This window comes from Balaenoptera acutorostrata, chromosome 16, assembly GCF_949987535.1.
Source record: "Balaenoptera acutorostrata chromosome 16, mBalAcu1.1, whole genome shotgun sequence".
Lineage (NCBI taxonomy): Eukaryota > Metazoa > Chordata > Mammalia > Artiodactyla > Balaenopteridae > Balaenoptera > Balaenoptera acutorostrata.
In genome coordinates, this window is record NC_080079.1 from 30962404 (window position 1) to 30990278 (window position 27875).

General features: G+C 52.4%; 2 protein-coding genes across 9 annotated transcripts in view; one reads left to right on the forward strand and one right to left on the reverse strand.

Moving 5' to 3' along the window:
• CRTAC1 (cartilage acidic protein 1) overlaps window positions 1-14904 on the forward strand; it is a 138443-nt gene extending 123539 nt beyond the window's left edge. Inside the window, exons 10-15 of the mRNA XM_007187400.2 lie at window positions 13-113; window positions 565-733; window positions 9498-9643; window positions 10995-11037; window positions 13603-13746; window positions 14571-14904. Coding sequence (XP_007187462.2) covers window positions 13-113; window positions 565-733; window positions 9498-9643; window positions 10995-11037; window positions 13603-13746; window positions 14571-14602 — 635 coding nt within the window. The 3' untranslated portion in view covers window positions 14603-14904. The remainder of the gene's footprint in view (window positions 1-12; window positions 114-564; window positions 734-9497; window positions 9644-10994; window positions 11038-13602; window positions 13747-14570) is intronic.
• Window positions 14905-15502: 598 nt separating this feature from the next.
• The window catches only part of ZFYVE27 (zinc finger FYVE-type containing 27), a 137640-nt gene continuing 125267 nt past the window's right edge, over window positions 15503-27875 (reverse strand). For 4 of the 8 annotated variants that reach the window (XM_057530507.1, XM_057530510.1, XM_057530505.1 and 1 more), the window contains 2 exons: window positions 21094-21248; window positions 15503-18050 (listed from right to left, as the gene is read on the reverse strand). In XM_057530507.1, the coding sequence (XP_057386490.1) occupies window positions 17925-18050; window positions 21094-21248 (281 nt within the window). In that variant the 3' untranslated portion in view covers window positions 15503-17924. Of the gene's footprint in view, window positions 18051-19493; window positions 19630-20557; window positions 20642-21093; window positions 21249-27875 lie in introns of all 8 variants that reach the window. The other 4 variants (XR_009005601.1, XR_009005602.1, XM_057530508.1 and 1 more) reach the window with 4 other exon arrangements.

Genomic DNA, 27875 nt, shown 5'->3' on the forward strand with positions numbered 1-27875 from the left:
GTGCTGTTGCAGGCGGTGTGGTGACAGACTTCGATGGAGACGGGATGCTGGACCTCATCTTGTCCCACGGAGAGTCCATGGCTCAGCCGCTGTCTGTCTTCCGGGGGAATCAGGTGTGCCTGGACCTGGGGACCCACGGAGCCCAGCCCAACGTGCTGAGCCTGGGCTGGATGAGGGCAAAGGAGCCCGGGATGCTTGCTTGACCAGCGTGGCGGGCAGTGGACATCCCGGGCCCTGGAGGAAGCAAATTCCCAGCAGCACAGTGAACTCCAAGAAGAGCTGCTCCCAGAAGCCCTTTGCCCCTCAGCCTTCCACTGGCACGCCTCCAAACACTGTTTTCCCCGAGTCTATTGGCTTTCCCTCCTCTTTTCCAGGGCTGCTCTTTGCAAACTTCAGCCAGTCTGTCTGCCTTGTTCACCCTCCCTGCCCGGCTCCCTCCTCCTCTCTTTCCTCTGCCCCTTTTCTTGTCCCCTTCTTTCTCCTTCTCTCCCTCTCTTACCCTCCCTCCCTGTTCCATCTGCCCACCCTGCTGATGCCCGGGCCTGCCTTCCTCCCTCCCTGCAGGGCTTCAGCAACAACTGGCTGCGGGTGGTGCCGCGAACCCGGTTTGGGGCCTTCGCCAGGGGCGCTAAGGTTGTGCTCTACACCAAGAAGAGTGGGGCCCACCTGAGGATCATCGACGGGGGCTCAGGCTACCTGTGCGAGATGGAGCCCGTGGCACACTTTGGCTTGGGTGAGTCAGGGCTCAGGGTGGGGGGCGGTGGTGGGAGTGCGCAGTGAGCTATTGGCAGGACAGTGGGTGCTGAAACTGCATCCCGAATCCCGGCGAGATGCAGGGCTCACAGCCTGAGCATCTTCTAGCTACCACGTTACTGAGACACCAGCTACTGGAGGCAACCCTGCTTTGAAGTAAACCTGAGCTCAGGAGGGAGGTTTTCATGCCCCACTCCTTGCTGGGGTCCGCATCCTGGTGCCTCTGTCCAATTAGTTCACCTTGGGGTCAGAGTATTTAATCCTCCATTTGTCCAAGGCTATGGCCTTGTTCTTCAAACAATGGCCTGCGCCAAACCTATCCAAACCAGCTGCTTCCCTGGCCGCTTGGGTGTCGGTTCAGTGATTAAAATGTCTCACCAAACCCCTGGTGCCTTCTCTTGGCTAGAAGGCTTGGGAAAAGCATGCATGATCAGTGGGAGTGATGTCACCCCCGAGAGGGTGAAAATTGGTTCTTGGCTGGGGGTGGTATTAAAAAAATGCTAGTCTTTTGTGTGTGTGTGTGTGTGTGTGTGTGTGTGTGTGTATACACACATAAAAGACTAGCCTTTTATATATATATACACACACATACGTATGTATATATATCTATATGCACATGTGTATGTATGTATATTACATATATGTGTGTGCATACATATATATAACATAACCAGATATACAGTATACCTGTGGTGTTAATAAAATATTACTATACACCTATCAGAACAGCTAAAGTAAAAAATAGTGACAAAACCAAATGCTGGCAAGGAAGTGGAAAAACTGGATCTCTCGTTCATTCCTGGTACAGCTACTCCAGAAGATGGTTTGGCAGTTTCTTTTAAGACAAAAACTAAACTAAACAACCATTATAAGACCAGCAATTGCACTCCTGGGCATTTATCCCAGATGAATGAAAACTCATGTCCACACAAAAATCTATACATGATTGTTCATAGTAGCTTTATCTGTAATAGCCCAAACTGGAAACGACCTTGATGTCCTTTAATAGGTTAACGGTTCAACAAGCTGTGGTCCATCCACACCATGGAATATTACTCAGCAATCAAAAGGAATAAACTATTGATACACACAGCAACTTGGATAGCTCTCATGGGCATTATGGTGAGTGAGGGAAAAAAAAGGCCAATCTCAGAAAGTCACATGCTGTTGATTCCATTTATATAATATTCTCAAAATGACAAAATTATAGAGATGGAAAATAGATCAGTAGTTGCTGGGGGCTAGAAATGGTGAAAAGGAGAGAGGTGGGTGTGACTTTAAAGGGATAGCCCCAAGGAGGTCTTTGTGGTGAGGGAGCAGTTCTGTGTTTTGATTGTGGTGGTAGTTGCACGAATCTACAGGTGCTTTACATAAGATACCTTATCCCATTCTCACCACAACAAGATGAATTAAGAATCATAACCCCCATTTTACAGGTCAGGAAACTGAGGCTGAGGTTAAGTAACCTGCTCTAAATCACACCTCCAGAAAGTAGGGAGATCTGGATTTGGACCCCACCTCCTTGGACATCACAGTCTGAGGTCTTAACCACTGTGACTTGACTACCAGACCTCCCATAGCTGCTCTGTGCACAGCCAGCCAAGGTCCTCCTGCTCTGCCTCTTTCTTACTGGACATCCATGACCCCTCAGTTACCAGATGACCCAAGTGAGGCCATCCACGCCAAGGTGACTGCCATGGTCTCATAGGTAGGATGTTTATCCAGGTGTCTGGCTTGGATATCAACCCACACCCCATTGTACAGATAAGGAAATTGAGGCTCACAAAGCAAATCAATGGTGAGGCCAGGACTGGGGCTGGTTTCTCCTTCCACACATCCCATGAGCTGCCTCTGCTATTTTGAGATGTGTATGATAGGTCTTATTGGGTCTCTTCTCTGGCCAGTATCTGTCCCCGCCAAGAGACCAGACCTGCTTCTTCAGCTGGGCAGCCCCAGCCGGGCCATCTGGTGGGATCGCAGGGGCCCGAGAGCCTCCGTGCCCCTTCACAGCAGTCTGCCTCCCCCGCTTAGGGAAACGGATCCTGCTCCTGCTTGGGAGTCCCTGACCGCCCTGACTGCCAATGCTTGCTGTTTTGCAAGGCTGTGGGCTTTGTTCTGGGTCTGAGCTCTGGTTCAGACTGCTCCACGGGTCCCCTGCAGCCTCCCCTGTTGCCGGATCCACTCCCAGAGAGGCGCAGAAGGAAGGCTGCTCTTGGAGACCGGCCCCGGTGGGTCAGCCTTGGGCCTGGCAGTGAGATTCCCTGAGGCCACTCAGCAGGCAGCAGGGCCAGCAGCCGGGGACACAGCGAGGGGCAGGTAGCTCCATCCCTGCAGCTCCAAGGCCCCCACGTCCGGAAGGAACTTCATGGATCTAGCACAGCACAGGCCTTCCTGATTGATGGAGGGCCAGCAGTGGGGCAGGAAGAGAGGGAGCCGATGGGAAGGCCGGATGGAAGGAAGGATTGAGGAAAGAGAGAGAATAGTGGGGAGACAGACAGAGACGGGTACCAGGGGAGACCAAGAGACGCGGAGAGACATGACAAAGAGACTGATGAAACAAAGAAATGCTCCCTGCCCTCCAGGCTCACGGTTGTGAAAGAGGCAGAGGGACACAGGAGCTCTCGTTGCACGCAGATTTGGATGCGCCGTCGTACTGGCCCAGTGGCTGTGAGGACTGAGATGGGAGAAATTCTCTCTGCTCTGGGCAGTTTTCCCAAGGAAGTGGGCCTTGAACTAGGGCTAGAAGGATGGTGGGAATTTGGAAGGTGTGGATGGGAGCTGAGGAGAGCATCCAGGGGCTGGGCTGGTTTGAACAAAGGCCAGAGGTGGGAGTGTTCACTGTGTCCACAGAGTAGGAAAGGTCTGGTGGGAGCAGAGTCTGGAAAGGGAGGTCAGGGCCAAACTGTCAGGGGCACCCAGAGCCAGGTGGAGAGGGCGGGCAGAACAGAGGGAGCTGCGGAGCGAGGAAAGCCAAAGCCAGGCTTTGCTGTGGGAGGGCAGGGCCGCGAAGGAGCCCAGGAGCCACTCGCAGGGCATAGTTATCTATAAATGTGCTCCTGTGTATTTTGCATGTAATAAAGTCATATTAGAAGGCTTTAATTTTTTTCTGACTGCAGGAATAATGCATATTGGTTATAGGAAAATTAGAAAATATAACATCATTTAATAAAGAAAGTAAAAATAACCCATAATCTCGCCACTATGTTTGGAATATTAAGCAAAAAGGAAACGTTCTCTCTTCACCCTCCGCCAGTGTCCTTTGATTCATTTAGTCTCTACTCACTTACTGAGCACCTACTCTGTGCCAAAAACTAACTAGACAAAGAGCCTTACCATGGGTAACCTTACATTCTAGTGGAAGGAGGAGTAATATATGACACCTGATAAACGTAACAACTAGGTAAATATATAAAATGTTAGATGTTAAGTGCTATGAAAAAAGAAAATGCAGAACAGGGTGAGGGGATCAGGAATGCAGAGGGGAAGGGGCAGGGAGCAGATTCAAATATAGTGTTCCAGGGTGGCCTTTTCCCAGTTCCATACTTTTTTTTTTTTTTAACATCTTTATTGGAGTATAATTGCTTTACAATGGTGTGTTAGTTTCTGCTTTCAGTTCCATACTTTTGATATGATTTTATTGCATGCAAAATACACAGGAGCACATTTATAGATAAATATGCCTTGGAATCTTTTTTAACAGAAATTATTATACTCTCCCTATTATTCCCAGACTTGCTTTTTTCTCTCTCTCTCTTAACGGTATATCCTGGACATCACTCCAAGTCTGTGCATATCTCCTTTGTTTTCCTTTAGTGCTGCACAGTCTTTTATTGTGTGGCCACATTCACAATTTATTTAGCAAGTCCCCTACTGATGGACAGTTTGATGGTTTCCAATCCTGAACAGTTTGTTTTGTGGTATTTGGGCTGAGAAGGGGCAGGTCCAGAACAGGAATGCAGAAAGGGCTGCTTTGACGTCTGCATGACTAAGAAGGAGATGCGGCCGGAGGCTGTGAGGGAAGGGCCGAGGGCTGCAGGAAGCCCCCCTTCCAGCACCCGCAATGCCCCTGCTCACCCCCTCTGACCCTGCTCCTTCCTCCCTCCAAAACCACTCCCTGCCTCCTGACTTTGCAGCAAGGTGTGGTGAGCAGCTTGTCCGTGGACATGTGTACGGGTGCACACGTGTGCCTCTCAGCAGCCAGCCTCCCAGGCCCTTCTCTTCCCCACGTGCCTGGCCAGCTCATCTCTCGGTGGCTGGAGAAGGAACGCCTCCCAGCTCTGCAGGCCTTTGCTTGGTCAGCACTGAGCTGTGGTTAGAGGACTCAGCTTCTCAGACCCTCACTGTGCACCCCGAGGGTCCAGACTGCATCGCATCACACAATAAAAACGCTGTGTTTCATTCTTCCGGGGGGTTCCCAGCAGGCCCACTCTGTTGTGCAGAGGGCTCTCAGCTTCATCCTAAAGAACCATTCCGCGTACCCCCGCTTGGGGGAGCCCCTGGCCTTGTTCGCTGTGCCCTCCACCCTGCCCTGGCCTCGCCCTGCTCCTCCCGGTGCAGATGGCCCGCCAGGCTCATAAATCAGCGTTTCTGCTCACAGCCCTTGTTGAGTGCCCCACTGGACCCCGGTTGCTCTGAACCGACATCCCAGTCCTGCACACCCACCGCACGTATCCCACACCCAGGCTCTCTGGCTCCGAGCTAGCACACAGCTGAGGCAGCTCTACCAAACCCAGTAAGTGAAAACAGGCGCCAGTAATCTCCTTGCCCCACCAGCCCCCCGTCGGGGGGCTCACCCCCTGGGCCAGCCCACCCCAGGCTTTGATGGCATCCCCAGCCCCTGCACATACACCCCTCCTTCCTTTCAGCTGATGGTTTGCAAGTGACTCAGAGCTGCTTCCAAGCCGGTTGGTGCTCATTTAGGGAAGGAAAATTCAGTGGCCCACATAAAAATCGCTTTATTAAAGTGCAAAAATCTTCCACCAACTGTATTCCCACCATCTGTTTTGCTTGTAATTCTTCTGAAAAGCGCGATTCTCTGTGCCTCCTTGGCCTTTGTCCTTTAAAAGCTGCCAGAGACGACTCCCTGCTGCTCTTAATGGGCCCTCCTCTGCTCACGACCCAGCTCCCTGACACACTGGCCCCGCAGTCTGGCCAGCTTAAAGGCCCCCTTGCTTGTGCAGCTGCATGAAGACTTGAGATTTCTGGGGCAGAGGGAACAGCCGGACCTGGGGGCAGGAGCCTGGGTTCCAGTCCTAGCTCAGACACCTGCAGGTCACTGCACCTTGCCAAGCCTCAGTGTCTACATCCGGGAAGTGGGGATAAACTCTCCCTCTCAGAGTAATTGGGAGGATTCAAGCCAGCCACACCTGTGAGGGCTCCAAAGTCCCTCCCCACACCACCCCCCGCCCTGTCTCCTCTCCCACCCACCCCACCTAACACACATGCTCACACCCTGCTGCTTCCACTTTGAGCTTCTCCCTGATCTTCAACACACATGCCCTTTTCATACCTCTACACCTTTGCCAGTGCTGTACCATCTGCCTGGAATGCCCCTTCCTTCCCTTCTCTACCTCACAAGCTCTTGTTCCTTCTGCATCCTCCAACGAAATGACTTCTAACACCCACCTCTCTCACCAAGTGGTACCAATACTATGGGTGCACTTTCCCAGTTTATCATAACATAATCACTATGTTCATTGCCCCCATGGGGCTCAGCTCCTCCAGGATGGGGCCTGGGTCTGTGTCCTTCCTGCTAAATCCCAGATCCCTGCATGATGCTTGGCCCATGGGGGGCTGGTCATTGGGGTGGGGTGGGCAGTAGAACAAGGATTTAGCAGGTATGGGCTTTGGGATCAGACATTCCCTCTCTGGGTAACTGTGAGCAATTCCCTTCACCTCTCCAAGTTTCATCCCCCTCGACTCTAAAATGGAAATTATAAAACTAGTACCTTCTCATTGGACTGCCGTGAGGATCCAATGCCCTAACACTGAGAATCACCTGGTACAGTTTGGGATGCATACTCTCTAGCAGTATTGCCAACAAGCAAAAGCCCTTTGGGAACTGCAGGGCGCCCCCCCATGTCTAAGAGATGATGAGGATGGGGATGCTGAGGGTCAAGATCGGCTGGGGCAGAGCTGACATTCCAAGGAAGAACTGTCCTTCCTGGATGGGGGAGAGCTCCCTTCTTACAGATGAGGAAACTAAGGACCCAGGTCGGCAAAATAATCAGTGACAAAGGAGGGAGTCCTACTGAGATGTGCTCTCCCGGTGGCTGACTTATCTCCTGGTCCTGCCCCTCCCTGGGTCTGGAGGAAGGGAGGAAGCAAGATTCAGAGGCAGGATGTAAATTCGTGATTGTCTATGAATATTCGGCGACTCTTTTGAGTTATTTGTGGCACTTCTGTCAGGCTGGAAAATGTATTCATGTAGCTGTTCTGTTGGCTTAGGTGAGAAACATTTGCTCTTTGTCTCCTTTTTTTTAGTAGAAAAGTGTTTACTTTTTACATCTGCCATTTAATTTGGGTGCTGAACACCCTAAAAATGCCACATCTCTTGAACCTCAAGAGACTGCTTCAAAACAGTAAAAGAGGGGGCGGTTGATACCTCCCCAATCCTATTTTCACCCCCTTCCCCCAAAATGAATTATTGTGGAAGGAGGGAGCGGGGGAGTAGGAGTTCATGAGAAATGTTTTCTGGCTTAATAAAGCCAACCCCAGAACCAGTAAGGCCAGGCCTGGAAGGGGAGAGTCTCCGTGGGAAGAGAAGCTGCACTGCGTCTTGGGGTCTCTGCATTGTATGCGAGTCTCTGCTCCAGAAGCCTCTCTCTGGTGCTGCTGCCCCATCGCGGGCACAGGGGCAGGAGCTGCTCACCTTTGACACTTCTGGAGGGTAGCAGCTGGTCCCTGCCCTCAATAATTCACGGCGGCCCGAGGCTGGAACGCTACAAAGAGACGTCTCTGGAAGGCTTGGATTGGAGGCAGCAAAAGAGAACCAAACACAGGGAGGCTCAGGAAGCGGATGATGTGGCTCTCAAGGTGCACCTTCCTCTGGAAGCCCCGGACTGACGCACCGGGACTCGGGGAGAAAGACGCAGCTGAGTCCTTCCACGCCGTCCTGTCTTAGCTCCCACCCCAGAGCAGACCTCTGCACACAGGCGTCTGTACATAGATTCCCCACAAAGTCTAGACGTAGCTTCAACCCTTTTCTAAAATACGGGAACCCCTTTCATACGTGAAAAAGTTTCACAGACCACCCTCGACCCCCACAGTAGCGATCATTGTAAAATCCACTGGTGGACAGCAGTCACCAAAAGCTGCTATAAATTTGACAGTGCTTTTCAGTTTCACTTGTTTTCTAACAGTGTCTATATGCATTAAGGGGAAAGTAGCACACACATGTGGGTGACATCATTTTTTCAGCCTACGAATGATGCTTGGGGGAGTGTATGGATTGGTGGACCCCTGAGCACCAAGCCCACGTCTGGTCAGCCCTGGTGGGTGACGACCGGCGAGGGGGCTGCAGCCTCCCTTCTACACGTGCTGAGCACTGCCCTCTCCCAGGTGACTGATTGGAGGAAGGCCCCTCCCAGCAGGTGAGGCCCATCCCCCACTCCTTTCCACCCCGGTCCATCACCATTAGCCTGACCTTGTCTCGGTGACGGGCCTGTTGCCTTAAGCAGGGAGCTGGGGCCGGCTTTGACGATGCCTAAACACCTGACAAATCTTTCCAACCTGCTTCCTGCCAGTGAGGTAACACGTCGCTTTAAGGATGTGTGCAGATGGATTCACCATGAACGTTCTCTGAGCTCCGCCACTGTTAGTTTTTGTAAACATCTCAGCTTTGTAGAACGGTCTTTCTCCTGTGCCCTCTGCCTTCTGGTTCTTTGTCACCTCAGCTTTTATTTAGAGCTCGGCTCAAATGCTTTCTCCCCAAGAGCCTATCCCTCACCATCCTGACTAGAAAAGCCCCCAGCCTACTCTTACTTCCTTTTTATCCCATCACCCTATTTTTGTTTTCTTCACAGAGCTTGTCAATATGTGGCATTATTTGTTCATCTGTGTGCCTGTCTATCCCCACTAGAGTGGAAGCTCCCTAAAAACAGGGATATCCCCAGTGACGGCCCCTAGCAGACTGTAAACATCCAATATAAATACAAATATGAATAAATGCGACACGCCTGAGATTACACAGCAAGTCAGATGTAAAGCTGAGATTTGTCCCCAGGTCTCCCAGATGCACACCCCCCGCCATGTCCTTCCCAACATGCTCGGTAAGTGGTACAGCCAAGATCTGAACTCAGGACTCCAAAGTCAACATGTTTACCACCAGGCTTTACTCTCTTCCGTCCAAAATCCACTAGAATATAAGTTCTAGAAATGTGCTCTCCAGTATGGTAGCCACTAGCCATGTGTGGCCATTTCAAGTCAGTTAGTTAAAATTAAATTGAATTTAAAATTCAGTTCCTTATCACGCCACTTCAAGTGCTTAGCAGCCATGGCCAGCAGCTACCATAGCTGACAGAGCAGATAGAGAACTTCGCCATCACTGCTGAAGTTGTCCTGGACGGCATTGTTCTAAAAGAGCAGGACCTCATCTGCCTTGTTCACTATTTCCCCAGCACTTAGAACAGTGTTCAATTCATATTTTTTATTAGGTGAATGAATAAATGAATGATGATACTTTTGTGGAGAATCCCTCCCCGCCCCCTGCCCTGCAGCTGATCCCTTCTCCTTTCATCCCACAGGGAAGGATGAGGCCAGCAGCGTGGAGGTGACATGGCCCGATGGCAAGATGGCTAGCCGGAACGTGGCCAGCACGGAGACGAACTCGGTGCTGGAGATTCCCTACCCCCGGGATGAGGACAGACTTCGGGACCCAGCCCCCCTGGAGGTGAGCAAAGGCACCTGGGCCTCAGAGCCAGAAAAGCAAGCCCCACCCATGGGCTGAAGCTGGATTCCCAGGAATCTGCTGACTTTGTTTCTAGAATGATGGAAATCTTCTTAGCAAAGGGCAGGCTTCATAGTGACCCCTCCATGTGTAGTTTGCACACCAGTGTCACACCCACATCTCTTCTGCTCCTCGCAGAAACCCTGGGGTGTTGGAAGGGCAAGCATTTTTCACCCATTTCATGGAGAAGGAAAACCAAGACCAAGAAAGAGAACCCACCAACACCGCGCAGCCATTTGTGAGCAGAGTTTACAATTGGCCCCAGGTCTCCTGCTTCACTTCTGGTTCTTTCCAAAGCTTCTGACAAAGCTGTTGCTCCTGAGGGTGGGGCAGGGCCTCTGGGGGCTCCTCAGGGAAAAGCTCTAAACCGCTCTCTGGAGAGGATCACGCCATTGTAGATAACAGGGGCCCACTTAAACTCACACAGAAGAGGGGGCCCACAGGGAGGGTTCTAGAGGAGCTCACAAAATGCAAGGGAAGCTCAGGGTGAGAGCCATGGCAGCTCAGTGGCCCCAGGAGCTCAAAGACCTTTGTCATTCGTGCACTGGCTCTGGGGGGAGCATTATCCTTCCCCAGGAAGCCGCACCAGCACCCCGTTATTTGTCATTTCCAACAGTCAACATTTCTGTCTTGTGTCAAGTGTTCCGTTTCGAGTTCCCGGCCACCCCGCCTCCAGCCACCAGCCTGCTGTCTCTGGGACCTCCACGTAGACACAGCAAAGCCTCCACAGCCCGGCGTGACCAGGCGCCAAAATCTCTGTCTCAGCCCCACTTAGTTCAGATTCCAGCCGCAAAGCCTTTGAGTCCCTCCTCCTACTGGGATGTCCACCTCTTGTCCAGCCAGCCCTGCCCAGAGGTGGGGGACGGCCTGGCTTGCAGGCACCCACCCCCGTGAGTGGGGAAGGTTCTCAGAGAAGGGGGTGCGGGGAGTGAGCAGAAACCTCTAAAAGCTTCTCCACCCCTCTGTACACTTTGCCTTCCTGAGACCCGGCCTGTCTCAGGGTGATGCCACAGGAGGGACAGACTCTGTTAGGCGTCCCGGCGCAGGCATGTGGGTCCCATGCAAGGGGAGTGAGCAGGGGTTTACACCGATCTGTTCTTGGCCTCCCCGCCCAGTCTCCTATTCTCAGCGCAAGGGAAGGGGCCTGGCAGGGAGGGGATCTCCCAGGCGCAGAGCTGAGAGCAGCCCTCATTCGGGGGTCAGGGTGACAGCTGCTCTGCGGCTGTAACTAGGAGGGGACCTGAGATGGGATCTTCTCAACTCACTAGTGTCTCTGTTTCTGCCTACCTTGCAGTGCGGCCAAGGATTCTCCCAGCAGGAAAATGGCCATTGCATGGGTGAGTTGCCTGCCGGTACCAGGGGACAAGGCAGAGGCCGGAATCTCACTGGGGAATGTCAGCCTGGGCCCTGGCAAGGTTCAGGTTGCAGACAAGGGGCGGAAGGGTGAGGAGGCGAATGTGTTGTTTGTCCCTGAGGCTTCAGATGCCAAGACAACCGCCAGGTGACTCAGCAAGGTGGGGGTGATGGTAGTGACCAGCAGCTCTGGGAATTGGCAGTGCTTCCCTGCCATGCATACAGAGAGAATGAGCATGGAGAGGAGACACACAACCACCTGGACAGAGCTCACAGGGAGGCCTGGCTCCCAGGGGGCCGTGGTGGCTAGGGCGGGCACGCATCCTCCTTCCAACAGAGCAGCAAGCAAGGGGGCCGGTGAGCAAGGGTGGGCATGGCTGGGGGACACTGGAGCAAACCAGGGTGTAGCATGTGGTCACGGTACAGAAGGGAAATTGCAGCCTTGTGCAGTGCTGGGGGCCAGGTAACTGCAGCACGGCCAGGCTCCGTGAGGCAGCTCTGTGAGGGTCCAGGGACCTTCTAAAAGTCCCCCGAGGGTCTGGAATGGGCAAGGGGCAGCCTAGAGGCTCAGCACCCAGAAGGTCTTCAACCCAATGTCTTCCATCCCAGTGACCAGCAACAAGGGGTCAGGCCAAGGACTCCACCTGCCCTTTAGATGCTCAGGCAGCTTTCTTCCCAAGTCCCCTCTGCAGATACTCATCAGCCCCAGGTGAATGCGTTTACTACTGAGCTGCAAGAGTAAACAAGGACGCAGTCCCTGCCCTCTTGGGGCTTAGAGCCAATGGGAGGGGCACACAAGTAAACAGAGATGACCACACAGCCTGAGCAGGGCTGGGGTGGGGGAGGGGAGGGGACTGTGGGAGCACAAAGGTGGGGTCTTAAACCAGTCTAGGGAGGGTCCAAGAAGGTGTCCCAGAGAAAGTAAGGTGTGAGTTGAGACCTGAAGGGTGATGAGGAGTTCACCTGGCAGAGGGGAGATAGTGTTCCAGTGGAGGGCGCTGCATGGGCAAAGGACCACAAGTGCGAAGTGGAAGAGGATGGCTTGAAGGGTGGCTTAAGGAGGAAATTAGTCCCCTCTGCTCTTCATGTCCCCTCGGTAGCCACTCTAAACAGACAGTGCACGTACACAGAAATTCCAGCATCTTCCCCATGTGCTGGGCAGACCCCGTGACATCCCCAGTGCAGCCGCGTCTTCCTTTCACCATCCAGCAGACATCTGTATGCGTCCTACATAGCACCCCGCGCAGGGAGCTGGGGGTGCAGGCCAAGCACCTGCCCTGGAGGGGCGTCCGCTCTAGTCTGGGAGACAGGCCACAAACATGTGACCCGAACGCTGGACGAGATGAGTTAAGAAACCGTCAAGCAAGGTGCTCTCTGAAGACTCTTCTAGGTGGCGTGGACAGGGAGAGGAGCTTTGAGCTGAGACCTGAAGGATGAGAAGGGTCCAGGCACAGAAAGACTGGATGGAGGAGCTTTCCTGGCAGAGGGAAGAGCGGGGGCAAGGACCGGGATACAGGAAAAAGGCTTGGTGTGTCAAAGGGACAGGAAGGAGGCCAGTGTGCCAGGAGAGGATGGACGAGCCAAACGCCAAGTTAAGGAGGGTCTTGAGGCCCTAGAAAGGTGTCTGGACTTTGCTCTCAGGGCCCTTTGCAGTTAAGCAGGAGAGTATAGGCCAAACCAGCAGACATGGGACACATAATCGACTGAGCAAGGAACTGCCTGGGAGCCATCTTTGTTAAGGGCAAAATAAGCCGCTCGTGACACTGGAGGATACAGAAAAGACAGGACTATCTTGATTCTTCTGAAGGAGTGAGGGAGGCTGGATGGGGTAAAAAACATGTGGTTCACATTTTCAAAAGATCACCTGGTTGCTGGATTGCAGATAGAATTGGAGGGAGGGGGGAAGCCAGGAGGCCAGGAGGGAGGCAGCTGCAGAAATCCAGGCAAGAGCTGCCGGTGGTTGGGGACAGGCTGGTGACAGAGGAGTGAGAAGGAGGTGGCCAAATGGGAGACATACTGTGGGGGCAGAACTGACAGGATCTGTTGTTAAACTGCCTGCAGAGGTAAGGCAACCGGAGGAATCGGGGATCACTCCAATGTCTGCTTGAGCAGCCAAGTGACTGACGGTGGCGTTGAATGAGTTGGGGAAGATGGAAACAGGGGGCAGAAGAGGCTTGAGGGCCAGGGGGATCTAGAGTTCCATTTGGACCTAGTAAGTTTGAGATGCATGGTAGACAGATTCACAAGTCTGGAGCCCGAGGGAGAGGTCATGGCTGGAGTTGGAAAGTCTGGAATCATCCATATACGAAGGGACCACCTAGAGAAAGTGTGGTAGATAGAAGAGAAGACCCCGGACCAAGCCTGAGTGCCCCCCACGTGTAGAGGTCAAGTACAGGAGGAGCCAGCCAAGGGGACTGAAGCAAGGAAGTTGAGGCCCAGAGAGAAGAAAGGACATGCCCAAGGTCACGGCGGGGGAGGGGTGGGCAGCAGAGCCTGAGCAAGGATCCACTGCCCACAGCCCCCAGTGAGTTGCTCCCCTTGCCTTTCAGACACCAACGAATGCATCCAGTTCCCATTCGTGTGCCCTCGAGACAAGCCCGTGTGTGTTAACACGTACGGAAGCTACAGGTGCCGGACCAACAAGAGATGCAGTCGGGGCTATGAGCCCAACGAGGACGGCACAGCCTGTGTGGGTGAGTGGAGCCCCCGCCATGGTCCAGTAGCAAAGGCAACTTGCCTTCCACTGGGGAGCTCTGGGAGGCCCCAGATCCAGGTCCCCAGCCCCTGCCTTCCCCTGGCTGGAGGGAGTCTCCCTAGACCCTCGTGGGGTCTCCAAGGAAGACCATAACAGAGGCTTGGAGAAGCCCTACCACTACTGCCATCATCTGAAGGGCCCCTGGGGTGCTGTGTCCTGGCCAGAGGCTATTGCTCTTCTTGTTTCTCCCCTTCTCACATTTCCTAAAGCTAATGTTCCTACCTTAAGTTCAGCCCACCTTTTCCTACCTGGGATATAGACTAACTCCTACTACTCATCTTTGTCTGAATTTCTGAACTGCTATTTGTCTTCTTCCTCCCAAACGCTTCCCCACACCCACACCCCACCCCCACCCCCTTTCTCTTTTTCCCATTTTCTATCTCTCTGCCCCATGCTTTTTGCAGCTCAAGTGGCCTTTTTAGGTGGGTATCCTTCTGCCGCCTTTAGAATCTCTGAGCCTCTCTCTCGGGCCTCATCTCTTTCCCTAGGCCTTGGACTTTGCCTTCAGTTATATGCACTTTAAATTCCATCAATAAAGGAAAAAACAAAAACAAAACTAACAACCTTTGTGGCAAACTAAATCTCTCCCACTGCCTGTCTCTCTCTCCACGCCCAGTAGATTCTGCTGCGCGCTCCCTCTGAATGGACAGCGGGGGTGGCCATCTTTGAAAAGGGAAGTGTGGGAGATATTTGTGTCACCTTAGTTGTTTGTGAAGCCTTTCTTTGCATGCTTTCTGAGAACATGTTTTTTACCCCATCCAGCCTCCCTCACTCCTTCAGAAGAATCAAGATAGTCCTGTCTTTTCTGTATCCTCCAGTGTCATGAGCGGCTTATTTTGCCCTTAACAAAGATGGCTCCCAGGCGGTTCCTTGCTCAGTTGATTATGTGTCCCATGTCTGCTGGTTTGGCCTGTGCTGTTTCTGCTCTGCGGGCCCTGACTGCCCGTGGTAGAGAAAGCCATATTGGGGTTGGTGGTCATGATGGGAGAGGGAAAGGGTGGCCCTTTGGGACTCTTGATAAAAATGTTAAAGTTTGAACTTGCGAAGTCTTCCAGCCTCTTTCTGGAGAAATCATGCCAATAAACTCTCTGCTGGGTATGAGTGTCTAGCTAGTGGGGAAAAAATGTGTCTGAGGCAAGTAGAGCTGGTTGGAATGTTGAATTAGCAGCAGCCCTTCCATCACATGGCCCTTGGAAAGCAACTCATGAGATAGTGTCTGCCCCAGGCATAAGCAGTGGTTGGGTTCGTGCACCTGTGTTCACGTGTCGGGGACTGGGGTTTGGACCAGGTAAGGGATGTGGGATGAGCAAGGGACAGACATGGAGTGCTCTGAGGAAGTCACTTCTCCACTCTGGGCCTCAGTTTCCCTCATCTAAATGACAGGAGAGTTGAGCCTAAGGGCCCTTTCCTTTCTAAGACCCCTTAATATGTGGCTGGACATAGGCATGGCTAGTGTCAGGTTACCCTGCTTTCTAGAAGGAACCTTGCAATTTGGTCTCCCCTGCAATATTCTTGGAAACCTGGAAGCTCCTGGAAGCTTCACCTGTGGGAATGATGTAACACCTTAGAATACTTTCATGACAAGCTTCAGTAGAGAAGGTGCGTTATAAATCACAGATCTATTCTTTATGGGGAGAAAAGGCACCCCAAGATATAATAAAATCACACTTAAGAATACACCAAGCCTTTTAAAAATATATTTAACAAAAAAAACTACCATTTTCTGATATAATAATAACATGCCCCATAAATCACAAACTATTAATTCCTCATAGCTAGTGCTGTTTTTACACTCGGAATAGGAGCTTAAATGAAAAGTTTTAAAATAAAAACAGCTACAGTTTCACAGAGAACGTACACCCACTTAAAAATCGCTCCACTTCTGGGAAGCCCACTCCTGTGTGTTGACATGGAATTAAAGATCTGAAAGGGCCCCAGAGATGAGGCTCAGAGAGGTGAAGTGATCTGCCCAAGGTCACGAGCCAGCTGGTCCCCGAGCCAAAGCTGGAGCCCTCTGCCACCCCCCCATCTTGTCAGGGGGGTAACAGACAGCGCTGTCACCATTCAGACTATTCCCTCGTCATTCTGGAAGATGCTGCCTTTTTAGAAAAGAACAAGTGGATCTAAGATAGTGAGATAAGTAAAACCCAAAGCCCACAGAGGCGATGGTTCCAAATGCAATGGTAAATAACAAGATAACAGTGTCCATTGATTGGCTACACACACAACACGAGAAATAAGGGATAAGACAGCTAGTGTGACAGCCTGACAAGGACATCAGGAGATCCGAGGTGACAGCAAACTTCAGAGGATGCCTTATAAGTAATAACCATGAATTCCTGCACACCGAGTTTCTTATAACTGGGTATATATGTGTGGTTTTACCCTACTTGGTGGGTGGGGCCAGATGAGTTAAAAGAGGAGTGCAAAATCCCTCCAGCTGCTAAGAGCACAACTACAATATCCTGACTCCAGGGTAAGAAGGCTTTCCGTTAGATTCATTCTTTCATTCATTCAGTCTTTCAACAAATATTGGTTGAGCACCTATTATGTGCCAGGTACTGAGCTAGGCTCTGGGCGTGCAATGGTAAGTGAAGGTGACTTGGTTGCTGTCCCCATATTGCCTTCCTCCAGCCAGATGGAGGAGCCCAGGGCACGGGATGGGAACGGGACTCAGAGAGGCTTTCTAAAAAGGCTAGCTAACTTCTTGGATTGCTGTACCAGAAAGCTAGCTCTCTGCATTCATTCATATATTTATTCAACAAGCATTTACTGAGAACCTCCCTCCCGTGTGACAAGCACTGGTCCCTCCCATGAGGACCGTGACAATGAGGGCGTCAAGTTCCCTGCCCCCGAATAACAAGACCTCCCCAGTGGGCCAGGAGCCCAGGCTTTCCAAGCCCAGTGCCTCAGTCCAGTGTGTTTACTGGCCTGTGCTGAACCAGCCACGGATGGGTGGGCACAGAGCCGCACCCAAGCTAGCCAGGCTCAAGGTCACTCTTTCTTCTAATTCCTCTTGCCCTGAGGCCCATGGGCACCCAAACCCTTGCCTTTCCTTTCTGAGCACAGACAATTCAGTCTTTTTTTTGTCTGCTAGCCCCACTCAGGCTCCTGACATCTTTGTTGGCTTCTGCTGGACCTGAGTTTGTAACAGAAATAGCAAATGCCTTCAGGGGCTGAGAAGTAATGGAATGGGCTAGAAGGGATTATGCAAATGGCGAGCTGGAGCCGCTGAAGGGGGCAGCCCTTACTCACTCTAGCAGAGCAGGAAGATGGGCCAGCATGGCCAGAACTTCCCATTTTTCAAGAAAAGCCAAATAATAATAATACCATTTTTACTCCGCCCAAGAATGCTCCTCTTCCCAGGAATGTACCCCTTAAAATGACAATAATAGCTTCCATTTAGTGAGCTCAGCATGTCTGGGTCAGCTCTAAAGTAAATAGGAATCAACTTGTTGAATCCTCACAATCCCCGGAGGAAAGTGCTGTAATCATCCCAGTTTTACCGAGACGCATGCGGCTGGAACGGGACAGAGGAAGGACTCTGTCAGGGCAGTCTGTCCCCAGCCTGTGCTCTTCCTTCTCCATTCGGGCTAGCTGGCTGGTTACACAAAAGCACCGTCGCTCACGCTGCCCAGGGTCAAGGGGTGGGTTGGGTAGAAGAAATGGAGTCCCTGGAGGCCCAGGATCTGAGACAGTCTCCCAACAGTGACATTCAAGCTGCGAGAAGAAATGGCAGTACCTGTGTCGAGTCCCCTCACCAGGCACAGAATTGTGAATCACCCACGTGACCTCTTCAAGCATCTACTCAGCTGCCAGCCCTGTTCTGGGAAGGTGCCATTCTGAGGGCCAGGAGTTTGGTTTTGTGTCACTCTGGCTGCTATGGCCCCCTCCCAGGGTCTGGGCATCGCACCCTGACCGGCGCCCGCCACTGGACTGCAGCTCAAGCAGGGGTTCCACTCCCGCCTCTGAACAGGACCCTTGGTCATCATTCCAGAGTCACATGGAGACAGGAGGACGAACGCTTCTTTTTCTCAGGGAGCCAGCTGGGTTTTTCCAGCAGATTCCAGAATGATACCCGCCCCCCCCCCCAGACTCTCAGCCCAGGAGGCAAGCCTAGTCCCTCCCCTTCTCTCCGTCCCCAGGGTCAGCCATCATCTCTCTCCTTTGGTGTGGACCAGACCCCAGCCACGTCCTGTCAGGGGCTGATGTCGCTTGCATCTCCTTAACAGCAGGCACGTCCTAGAAGGGGGAGGAAGGAGGGCGAGAGAACACAGGCTGGTTAACTCCACAGATAACGCCAACCCTCTCCTTCAGCGCTTGTTCTCTGAAGTGGTCGAAGGGTAGGCCATCAGAGAACAATGAGAAGCAAGAAGAAAAAACCCTCCTCGGGGAAGGGAGCTAACATTTACAGAATGCCTGCCGTGTGCCCAAAACTGTACATCTCCATTAATCCCCATACCCATCCTAGGGGATAAATGCTATTATTCTATTTTATGACCAAAGAAACTGAGGCTTAGAAACAATGTTACCCAAGGTCACACGACTAGTTAAGTAACTGACACCTGGGCAGATTACTTAACCAGGTATCACTCGGCATACACCGGACACCTACTATGTGCCAGGCATGGTTCTAGTGGCTTGGAATGTACATCTGTGAACATCACCGGCAAAGATTCCTGAAAGCCCTGGTGACATATGGCAGGCACTAAACAACATAATAAGTAAAGTATATAGTATGTTACAAGTTAGGTGGGAAGGAGGAAGCAGCATTAAGGCAAATCGGGAGCGCTGAGATAGGCAGAATGCCATTCTAAATAGGGTGGCTCAGGGTAGGCCTTGCTGAGAAAGAGGTATTTGAGGTAGGTGAGCTGTGTTTGAGCCTCAGTTTTCTTATCTGTAAAATGGGGATAATACCTACCACACAAAGTTTTTACATTAAACAAGATGATATAAAATACTTGACATAGGGCCGGCCTGGCACCTAATAAGCCCCCAATAAATCAGAAATGTTATCAATATTACTAAGTAGCAGAGTTCAGGATGGAGCCTAGATCTATTCAGTGCCAAATCTCATGTGGCTCCCAGCACAGCCTGCCACGGCCCAGGTCACCGGGAGCCTGCAGTGTGGGAGATTTGGAAGACATTGGCCGCCCACAGAGAGCTGAAGCAATCTCAGGACCGAAAATGGCCATGAGGGAGCAGACCAAACCTTCCCGGGGCCTGGGCTGTGCTGAAGTGTTCAACTTCGTTCTCACGAGGTGCCATTTCCCAAGAGAATACTCATAAAATGCGGTAAACCCAGCAGGGAGGGCGTGGCTCTGACTGAGCTGCACAGCGCAGGAGTCACCAGGAGCTAGTGAACTGGCCCAGGGATTCGCCCCTGACCAGCACGGAATCCTAGATCATTAAATACAGAGGCACCTGAGACGTCACCTAGTTCTGCCCCATCCTTCTCAGATGTGGAAACGGAGGCCCAAAAATGAGCAGTGACTTTCCTGAGGACCACAGCCTAATTGGGAATCTGACTCCTGCCTGGGACTCCTTGCCTCACTCTGCCTCCTTCTCCAGAAAACTCAAAGTATTTCAGAAGCACAGTTGCATCAAGCATTTTAGAAATATGGGGGCCAGTGCTTGTCCTTTCTATCATGCTGACACAGAATCAGAGTCAGGGGAAGTGCCCACCAAGTGAATCCAGGCACCGTGCTTGGACCGTGGAACACAGCCAGGACGAGAGAGCCAGGGGGAGACACCAGGTGCCGAGAGGGTCCCGATCAGAGAGGGGAGGCTGCTGACAGGGTCAGGAGCATAGGGGATGAGGCTGGGGACAGAAGGAGAATCTGTGTCACCCCTTCCCAGGAAGTCCTGCCCAGAATCTCATGACCTCAGCATGCCTGCCCACCTGCCTTCCAGAAGGCGCCCAGAATAATTCCTGTAAAGGTAACTCATTGTCCTTCATGGCCAGACCCAGAGAAGTCACGAAGGATTTATCTCCCAGAATCATTTAACACCCCCCGCAAAAAAGTCTAAGGGCTGACTCTCCTCCCCCAGCCCAGACCTGCGTGCGGAGCTCCAGGGAAGGGACAAAAGCACAGTCACGTTCTGCTTGTGGGGATAAGCAGAGGGACACGCTTAGGCCGAAGGGAGGAAGGCAAACCCCACATACACCTTCTCTGCACTTTCCAGTCCCAAGCTCAAGATGTATAGGCCTTGAAGGCAGACACAGAGAGGACAGAGGGAGAAGGAAGCCGGGAGCTCGCAAAGCTTCACCCAGGGCAGAAGGTGTCTCGGGTGTCAAAGACCACATTCTGTCTTGCAGAGCTGATCTGCAAACCCTGCAGCCCTCCCTCCCTCCTTCTTTCCTTCCATCTCTCCTTAAAATTCTCTCTTCACCCTGAGACTCTGGGATCAGATGGACTCAGGCTTGAATCCCAGGCACCCCACCAACGCACTCCGCAGTGGCCTTAAACAAGCGGCTTCACCTCTCTGAGACTCAGTTTCTTCATCCCCTGCAAATGGAGCATAACCTCATAGAGCTTTTGTGAGGCTTCGTCAAGGTAGAGCGTATAAGGTGCTCAGTACACTGCCCAGATTGTTAAAATGCAGGTATTATTATGAAATCTGTTCCAGGCCCTTTAACCTGCTTTCACTTCTAGCAGTGCCTGATTTTACAACAATCCATAAGTCATTAACTGGGACGATGTTAGACCTGTAAGAATCTTTCCCAACGAGACACAACCATCACTCACAGTTATAAATGCGGAGTTCATTTGGGGACCGGCCTACACAGCATCTTCCCTTTGAAGAGCTCCAGTCCTGTATTTTGATCTGCACTGGGGAGCACAGGGCCGATCAGTATCCATCCATTCACCTGCTTCTCCACGGTCTGCGAGCATCCGCCTCAAGCCAGGCAGCCCTCTCCCTCACCTCTGGTCCATCAGTCATCTCCCTATACACATCTTCCCTGTATCCATCCACTTATCCGTCCATCCATCCACCTATCCATCCACCCATGGTACTTCACCCTCTAGGACCCCAGGGCTAGACTTTCCGGGCAAAGCACTCAGCCCCACAAGGATTTACCACCTCAAAATAAGGGTGCCCAGGAGCACCAGGCAGGGGCTGAGTGGGGTCAGGATGTATACTTCCTCCCCTTCCCTCCCCTCCCAGGTGGAGATCAGGAGCAGAGCCACAAGATCACGGCCAGGGCAACGTTATTAAAGCTGCCCAGTGCAGGGGATGGCCTGGGGTCACCCTTTAATTGAGTTACTCGGTGACCACTTACCTGTCTGTGTCTGCATCTGCCTAAGCTGCTTCTCAGTGGCACGTTGCCCCAGGGGCCTGAGGATCTCACGTCTGTATGTTCTTGTCTCTTCCTGCCAGCCTGTGATGGGCTGCACTTCTCGTTCACCTGCCAAGGATGAGGCACTGCACCAGGCACTTGGGGTGGGGGAGGGAGGTGGTAGAAAAAAGTAAGACAAGATCCCCGCCCCCCCGCCCCCCCCCCCCCACCACCGCCAAGAGTTCGAGAGGAACTGGGACAGGAGGAAGGCCATCACCACCACAAGGTCTTGTAAGCTGTGTACAACATTTCCCCTTCCAGGGCCTTGCTCAGCACAGCTCTCAGGTGGTAGCTGGTCCCCAATCACTTTTCCATTACAGAAATCGATAACTTGAATTACTCCAGAATAACTAGCCCCTTCGTGCCCCTGCAAATCTAATTTTTCTGTGTCTGCATTTGCCCACATGCTTCTCTCTGAGCCTGATATCTGTCTTCATGAGTCAATCCAGGCAGAACGGAACCTTTTGTCTGACTGTGACACACAGTGGCAGAATGAGAGACGGATTTGGGGTCGGAGACTTAGGTTCAAGCTTTCGCTCTGACACTAGCTATGGGCGCTCATGAAGCCACTTAACCATCTAATTTCCTCATCTATAAAATGAGAATTCAAATATAACCACCCACAAGAGCGTTAAAGAGCAAAATGGAATAATACTGTAGAGGAGTTCCTCGCATATATTAGGGGATCAGTGAACCCTTGGATTTTGCTTGTTCTATGCAAGAATCTGGAACCTGGCTATAAATCTACATCATGAGGCCACAGTATAATGAGATCCTAGTGTAACTACAGCAATAACAACATCTTACATTGGAGAAACAGATTATCATTTACAAAGATGCCTTCTCACAATGCTCTCATTTGGCAAATGACAAGCTAAGACTCAGTGTGGTTAAGCAATTGACCAGGGGTCTGCGGACCGGTGCAGCTTTCTGACCCCCTCCACACTCTTCCACCTCCTCCATCATCCCTGTCAAAACCACGAGTCCCTGTGCAGCTCCGGGACGCTAAGTTCTGCTGTCCAGCAGATGCTGAAGTGACAGGCCCTTTAAATAGCCTCTTAGAGGAAGAGCTGTGAGCACAGCACAATCTGCCCTCAGTGCCGCCAGGAGAATAAATCCTCCCAAAGTCGCCTGAGAAGGGTTCTGTGGAAACCTCGGAAGGCTGAACTTTGAAAGGAGGGAGAGAACACCTATTTCATGCCAGGCACATTCGTGGCTAGTTTCTCACCGGCTCCTCAAAACCAGTTGTTCTTAACCTTTTGGGGGGGCCACATACCCCTTTGAGAATCTGCTGAAAGCTGTGGATTCCCTTCCCCAGTTAAAGGTACATCATTCTGCATACAAGGGCAAGGGGACACGATTAACAGCTCCTGGCATAAACCTGGGCTGTTCTAAGATTTTCTTAGGTACCAGGGACCTTCTTTTTTAAATGCCCCACCCCTCATCATATCAAACATTTCCATATACATCCGCAACCCGCGCTAAATCACACAGACACACACACACAAACACACACACACACACACACACACCTCGAGTTAAATTGCAGTTGACTGTTTGACATAATGCTACATTTTGTAGATATGTAATAAAACATTAATTTCAGTTTTGTGCTTTCTTTTCCTATTTTGAAGCCAATGAACTTTCTTGGTAAATTTCATTGAAATGTATCATACTTATTGAAAATATGCAAATCTTAAGTGTACAGCTCCGTGAGTGCTCTGAAAGTGAGCACACCTATGTAACTGCTGGAGAAACAGTTCATGAGGAGTCCCCAGAGGCCCCCCGGCCCCCTTCCACTCGCTGCCCCCCACCCCAGGGCAGCCACTATCCTGACTGCTAACACCATAGATTAGTTTTGCCTGTATTAGAATGTGTTATAAGTGCAGTCATAGAGTTCATACTCATTTTGTGTCTGGCTGAATTCATGGAACCAATCAACTTTTCCATTCAGGTCTCAGATATCTTCAGAGGCCTGTGAAAAGCTCATAGGCTCTAGGTACCGTCGAAACCAGGGGTTCTCAACCTTGCCTTCACACTAGAATCTCTAGGGGAAATTTTAAAACTCCTGATGCCCAGGCTGCACCCCAGAACAATGAAATCAGAATCTCTGGGGACAGGACCAGGCATCAGTGGTTTTTCTTGCTCCCCAGATAACTTTGATTACGACCAAGGATGAGAAGCACAGGTCTAGGCAATTCTGTAAAGTATTAGTATCCCGATTTTACAGCTGGGGAAACTAAAGCTCCAGGTCTTTCCACCATATGTAACTGTCATGAAGCCGGAGCTCCCATTCAGGTCTGACTTGGGGTGCTCTTTGCATCGCCTTCACCCATGGTGAACAATAAAGCCAAAACCAGGTGTGGGTGCCTCCTGCCAGACACCGCGTCACTGTAAGTCCTTCCAGAGCTATGGAGAAGGGAGGTCGGGTTTCCCAGGCTGCAAGACCCCCAGGAGAAAGGCAGCTCCCCAGTGGCTGGCCATAGGGAGAAAGAGTCACCACAGACTGGACTCCATCTTTGCCCCGTGCCACTCTGGAAGTCACAGAAAAGTCCTTGCAGGTGGGAGCAGCTGCTTGTTTGGGGGTCGCAGAGAAGTTTCCCAGCAGCTGAGATGCTCTGGCCCAATCTGCTTTGATTTGGGGGTGCAGTGCAAGATGCCACCACTCGGTGGCACCACGAGCTTCTGTAAACCCTGTGGTTTTCGCACACACCCCTGCCTTTGGCCAAAGCAAGCCAGAAAGCGGAGTCAGGGGACAGTGATGGGGGAGCAGCAGCCCAGAGCTGCCTGGGGGTTCCTCTGCTCCTGGGGCCTGATGGGGCCTGTCTCTGGTGGCAAGGAGGTTGCAGGGATATGGCTGCCACTTCCCCCATAACTGAGCCATGCAGAGGAAAGCCAGGCAGAGAAGCCACGCCTCAGCCGGCTTCTCCCCTCACTGCCCTTCACCAAGCTGCCCCTGTGGGCCCCGCACGCCCATGAGGAGCCCAACCACCCACACTCCCGTGATGCCCTGGGCTTGACGGTACCAGACCTCCCTTGGAGCCCAGGCACAGCTCCAAGCCCTTCCCTGGGTTATCTGCCAAATCCTCACCCTAAGATGGCTGAGGGGGTCTCTGAAGCTGGTATCGTCTTCCCCACAGTTTGGAGTCAGACTGTCTGGATTCAAAGCCAAGCTCTGCCACTTTCTACTTGTATAGTTTTGGGCAAGTTACTTAACTTCTGTGAGCCTCAGTCTTTTCATCTGTAAAGTGGGAATAATAGTCCACACCACAGAGGGTCGTTGTGAGGATTGAATGATGAATTATGTAGTCTTAGCCTAGTGCCTGGCACATAGTCAGTGCTAAATAAATGTTAGCTACTATTGTTTGTTTATTATTACTACTAATAATAATGTTGCAAACAGGACAGACAAAATGAACCTACCCGCACATTAAAGAACAGCCTCCATTGTGACAACCCACCCACACCCCAGGTTTCAGCAGAGTCAGCAAGTCCAGCTGCCCCTTAGGAGCAGAAAGTACAAGCAGGGAAGCCACGCAGGGTCCTGTTCAGAGAGGGCCCCCCCAGACTCCCACCCAGAGGTGGAGGCATTGTCCCCACAGTCTGGTGGGATCCTCTCTTGGCCCACAGACCTGAATGTGTGACCCCGGCCATCCTACACCCTCAGGCAACTTCCATTTGGGTGTCATCCCCTAAGTGTCAGAGTGAGCACTGGGTCAGGAGATGACCTTGGTTCTAAACCTGGCACTATCATCAACCAGCTGTGTGACCTAGGGCAAGTCACTCACCCTCTCTGGGCCTCCATTCTGCCTCACTTAGATGACTTTAAATGCCCTCCCACACCTGTGCCACATGGTTTTAGCAAAGTATCTGGCACACAGTAGGTGCTCATTAAATGTTATTTAGTTTTATAAAAGCCAAGACACAACTCTACTAGGTTCCAACACCCGCATAGTTTTCTTTAGAACTGAGTGACCTGTGTGATCCAACCCCGAACAGATATGAGCTCAAGAAATGGGTATTTAATTAATCCATGACTTGATTTTGACCTGGCTTTCAGTCCAACCTGTTCCCCCCACCTAAGGATCCCAGGGCCGCATAAAGGCTCCAGATTAGGGACGCAGAGTGTCTGCCTCCCACCAGACTGCAGGCTCCAAGAAGACAGGGCCCGTCCTGCCCGTGTCAGGGTGCTGCCTCTTCAGGAACACACTCAGCCCTGCCTCCTCGGCGTGAGGTGGGTGGGCGGCCAAACACCCCCTCGCCGTGGTCCTGGGGCATAGATCTGGCCTCCCATCACCGTGGGGGAGAGAAGCAGCACAGAGCCTCAAGCTAGGCAAGTCCTTTTATTGGAAAAAGAAATAATAAAGCAAAAGGCCACCACATTGCCTACGCCCAGCCCTCCCACAGGAGACGCACAGGTCAGCCCCAGCCATACGGTGGGCCAGGGTGGGTATAGGGGTAGGGGCTGTGCTGGAGCCCACTGGGCTGCAAGCTCACCCGGGGCATCCTTGGAGCAGGACCCACTTAGGCTCAGGGGCTGGGCTGCCCTCTCCAGCTCTCTGGAGCTTTCCTACACACTGCTCCTGCATCCAAAAGAAAATCAGGCCCCTCTTTGGTTCCAGAAAGCTACCTGGCTAGCTGGTCTTTCATATCCACTCTAGCACCTCCTGCCGGCTGAGGCAGGCAGTCTCCTTCTGTCCATCTTCAGGCACCAGGATGGGGCTGCTGGGTGTCGGCAGGCAGGGCCTCATTGGCTGGACACCCCTCTTTCCTTTCAAGAAAGGAATTTGCCTTTTCCCCTGCAGGTTAGCAGCTCCTTTGACCTTCCAAAGAAGCCTCACTTACACAGCCTTAGAGAGCCCCAGAGACTGGGCGGGCTGAATATGCAGTGTCCATGGCCCCATTGCCTTGTCATGAGGGACTGAGAGGGGGGTACGGAAGGCCCTGGAAGGTTGGCTCTGTTCTCCTAGAACCCCAACTTCTTTTTTGTTAGAATATACACAGTACAGTCAGAAGGTGGGAAGAAACTTGCAGGTAGGGGAGAGGCCAGGAAGAAGAGCCAAGCTGGCAGCCCAGGCAAGGGGCAAGGGACATTAGGACATTTATTTACAGGGGGACAGGCTGGACCCACACAGGGAAGCAGACAGACCGTGGCGCACGAAGATAAGACAGGATGCAGAGAGGGGCAATCATTGGCCCAGCAGCCAAGGGGAACGTACAAGTGCACTCATTCACATACATGCACACACACATGTGTACACACACACAAGTGCACTCACCATGCACTCATGCACACACCTGCCCTCACACACAGGTGCATTCATGCACATAGTGCACTCACATATGTGCACTTACACATGTGCCTGCGTGCACACACACTCATTCTCACACACGTGCAGGTTCTAATCTCAGGAAGTTGGCTCCAGTTCTGGAGGTTAAACCCCCCAAGGCTACATCTCTCCATGAGGCATTTCTCCAGACCCCCATATAACCTCCCAGAGCCCCAGGCCATGTGCCCCACCACCAGCACCTGGTAGCCTGCAAAGTCACAGGGCTTGGACGCTTCTTGGCAAGGCTAAGATGACCTCCAGGCTCTGGGTGAAGGACAGGGACACCATGAGTCTAGAAGAGGTCAGGAGGGGGCTGAAGAGCTCCCCACCGCAGCGCCCGTAGGCTGACCACTCCTGTCTCCCCAGACCTTGAATTCGGTGGAGGCAGGGTCACAGACAGGCAGAGGCCCCGTGGTGGCATCAGAAAGAGCAGACACTGGGAGGCAGCCATGGGGAGCAGGGCCCCGAGGGAGGGAGTCCTGGTGGATGCGGGATTTGGGGTGAGGAATCGTGCAGGATGGGAAGTCTCTATGTGACAGACCTGGATCCTCTTCTGGGGTGTTGGGAGGGGAGCTGCAGAAGAGAGGGGCTGTCCAAATTGTGTTGTCCCCACCCCAGCCTCCCCCTGGAAAACCTGCCTCTGTGTGACCCAGACCAGCCCCGTTGGGTAAGAGCCAGGTCAGGAAGTGGACCGTCCTGCCAGGGGGCAAGGGGCAGGGGGCGCCGTTGATGGCCCGCAGGCAACACTGGGCAGGTCACCCTCCCTCCTGCCCTGGGCAGCAGGGTGGGCCCAGAGAACGACTCAGAAGCGGGTGCTCTGGTAGCGGAGCCGCCACAGGTCTGCAGGGCCCTCAGTCCAGTCGTACACCTCCCTGCAGGGACTCTCGGCCAGTCACCGGCCACCCGCCCCGCCGCTGCTGCTGCCGCTACCACTGCTACTGCCGCTGCTGGAGCTGCCACTGCTGCACTGGTCCTCGTAGATGGAGATCTCGATCTGGGGCGGCGTTAAGGAGGGATGCAAGCGGACAGGAACTGGGTGATGGGGGCCAGCAGGGAAGCGGGAGGCAGAGCTGGTGCTGCTCCCCAGACAGTAAGGACTCAGAGGCCCGGGGAGCCAGACCCAAGCCCCTCCTCGCACCTGCGCTCACTCAGCTCAGATGCTCCTGCGCACAGCCAAGACCAGGAGCTTACATGCTAGTGGGTCTAATCACTGTACCCCAGGATGGGGATGTGCCCAAGAGCGGGTGTTACTGCACAGGAAGTGTGAGGACTTGGGTGTCCTGAGTTCAAATCTCAGCTCACCCATCTCATCTGTGAAATGGGGATAATAATGGAATATTGGGGTTACTGCAAGGATTAAATGAAATAAAGCGTGTAATGCACAATGCCTGGCAC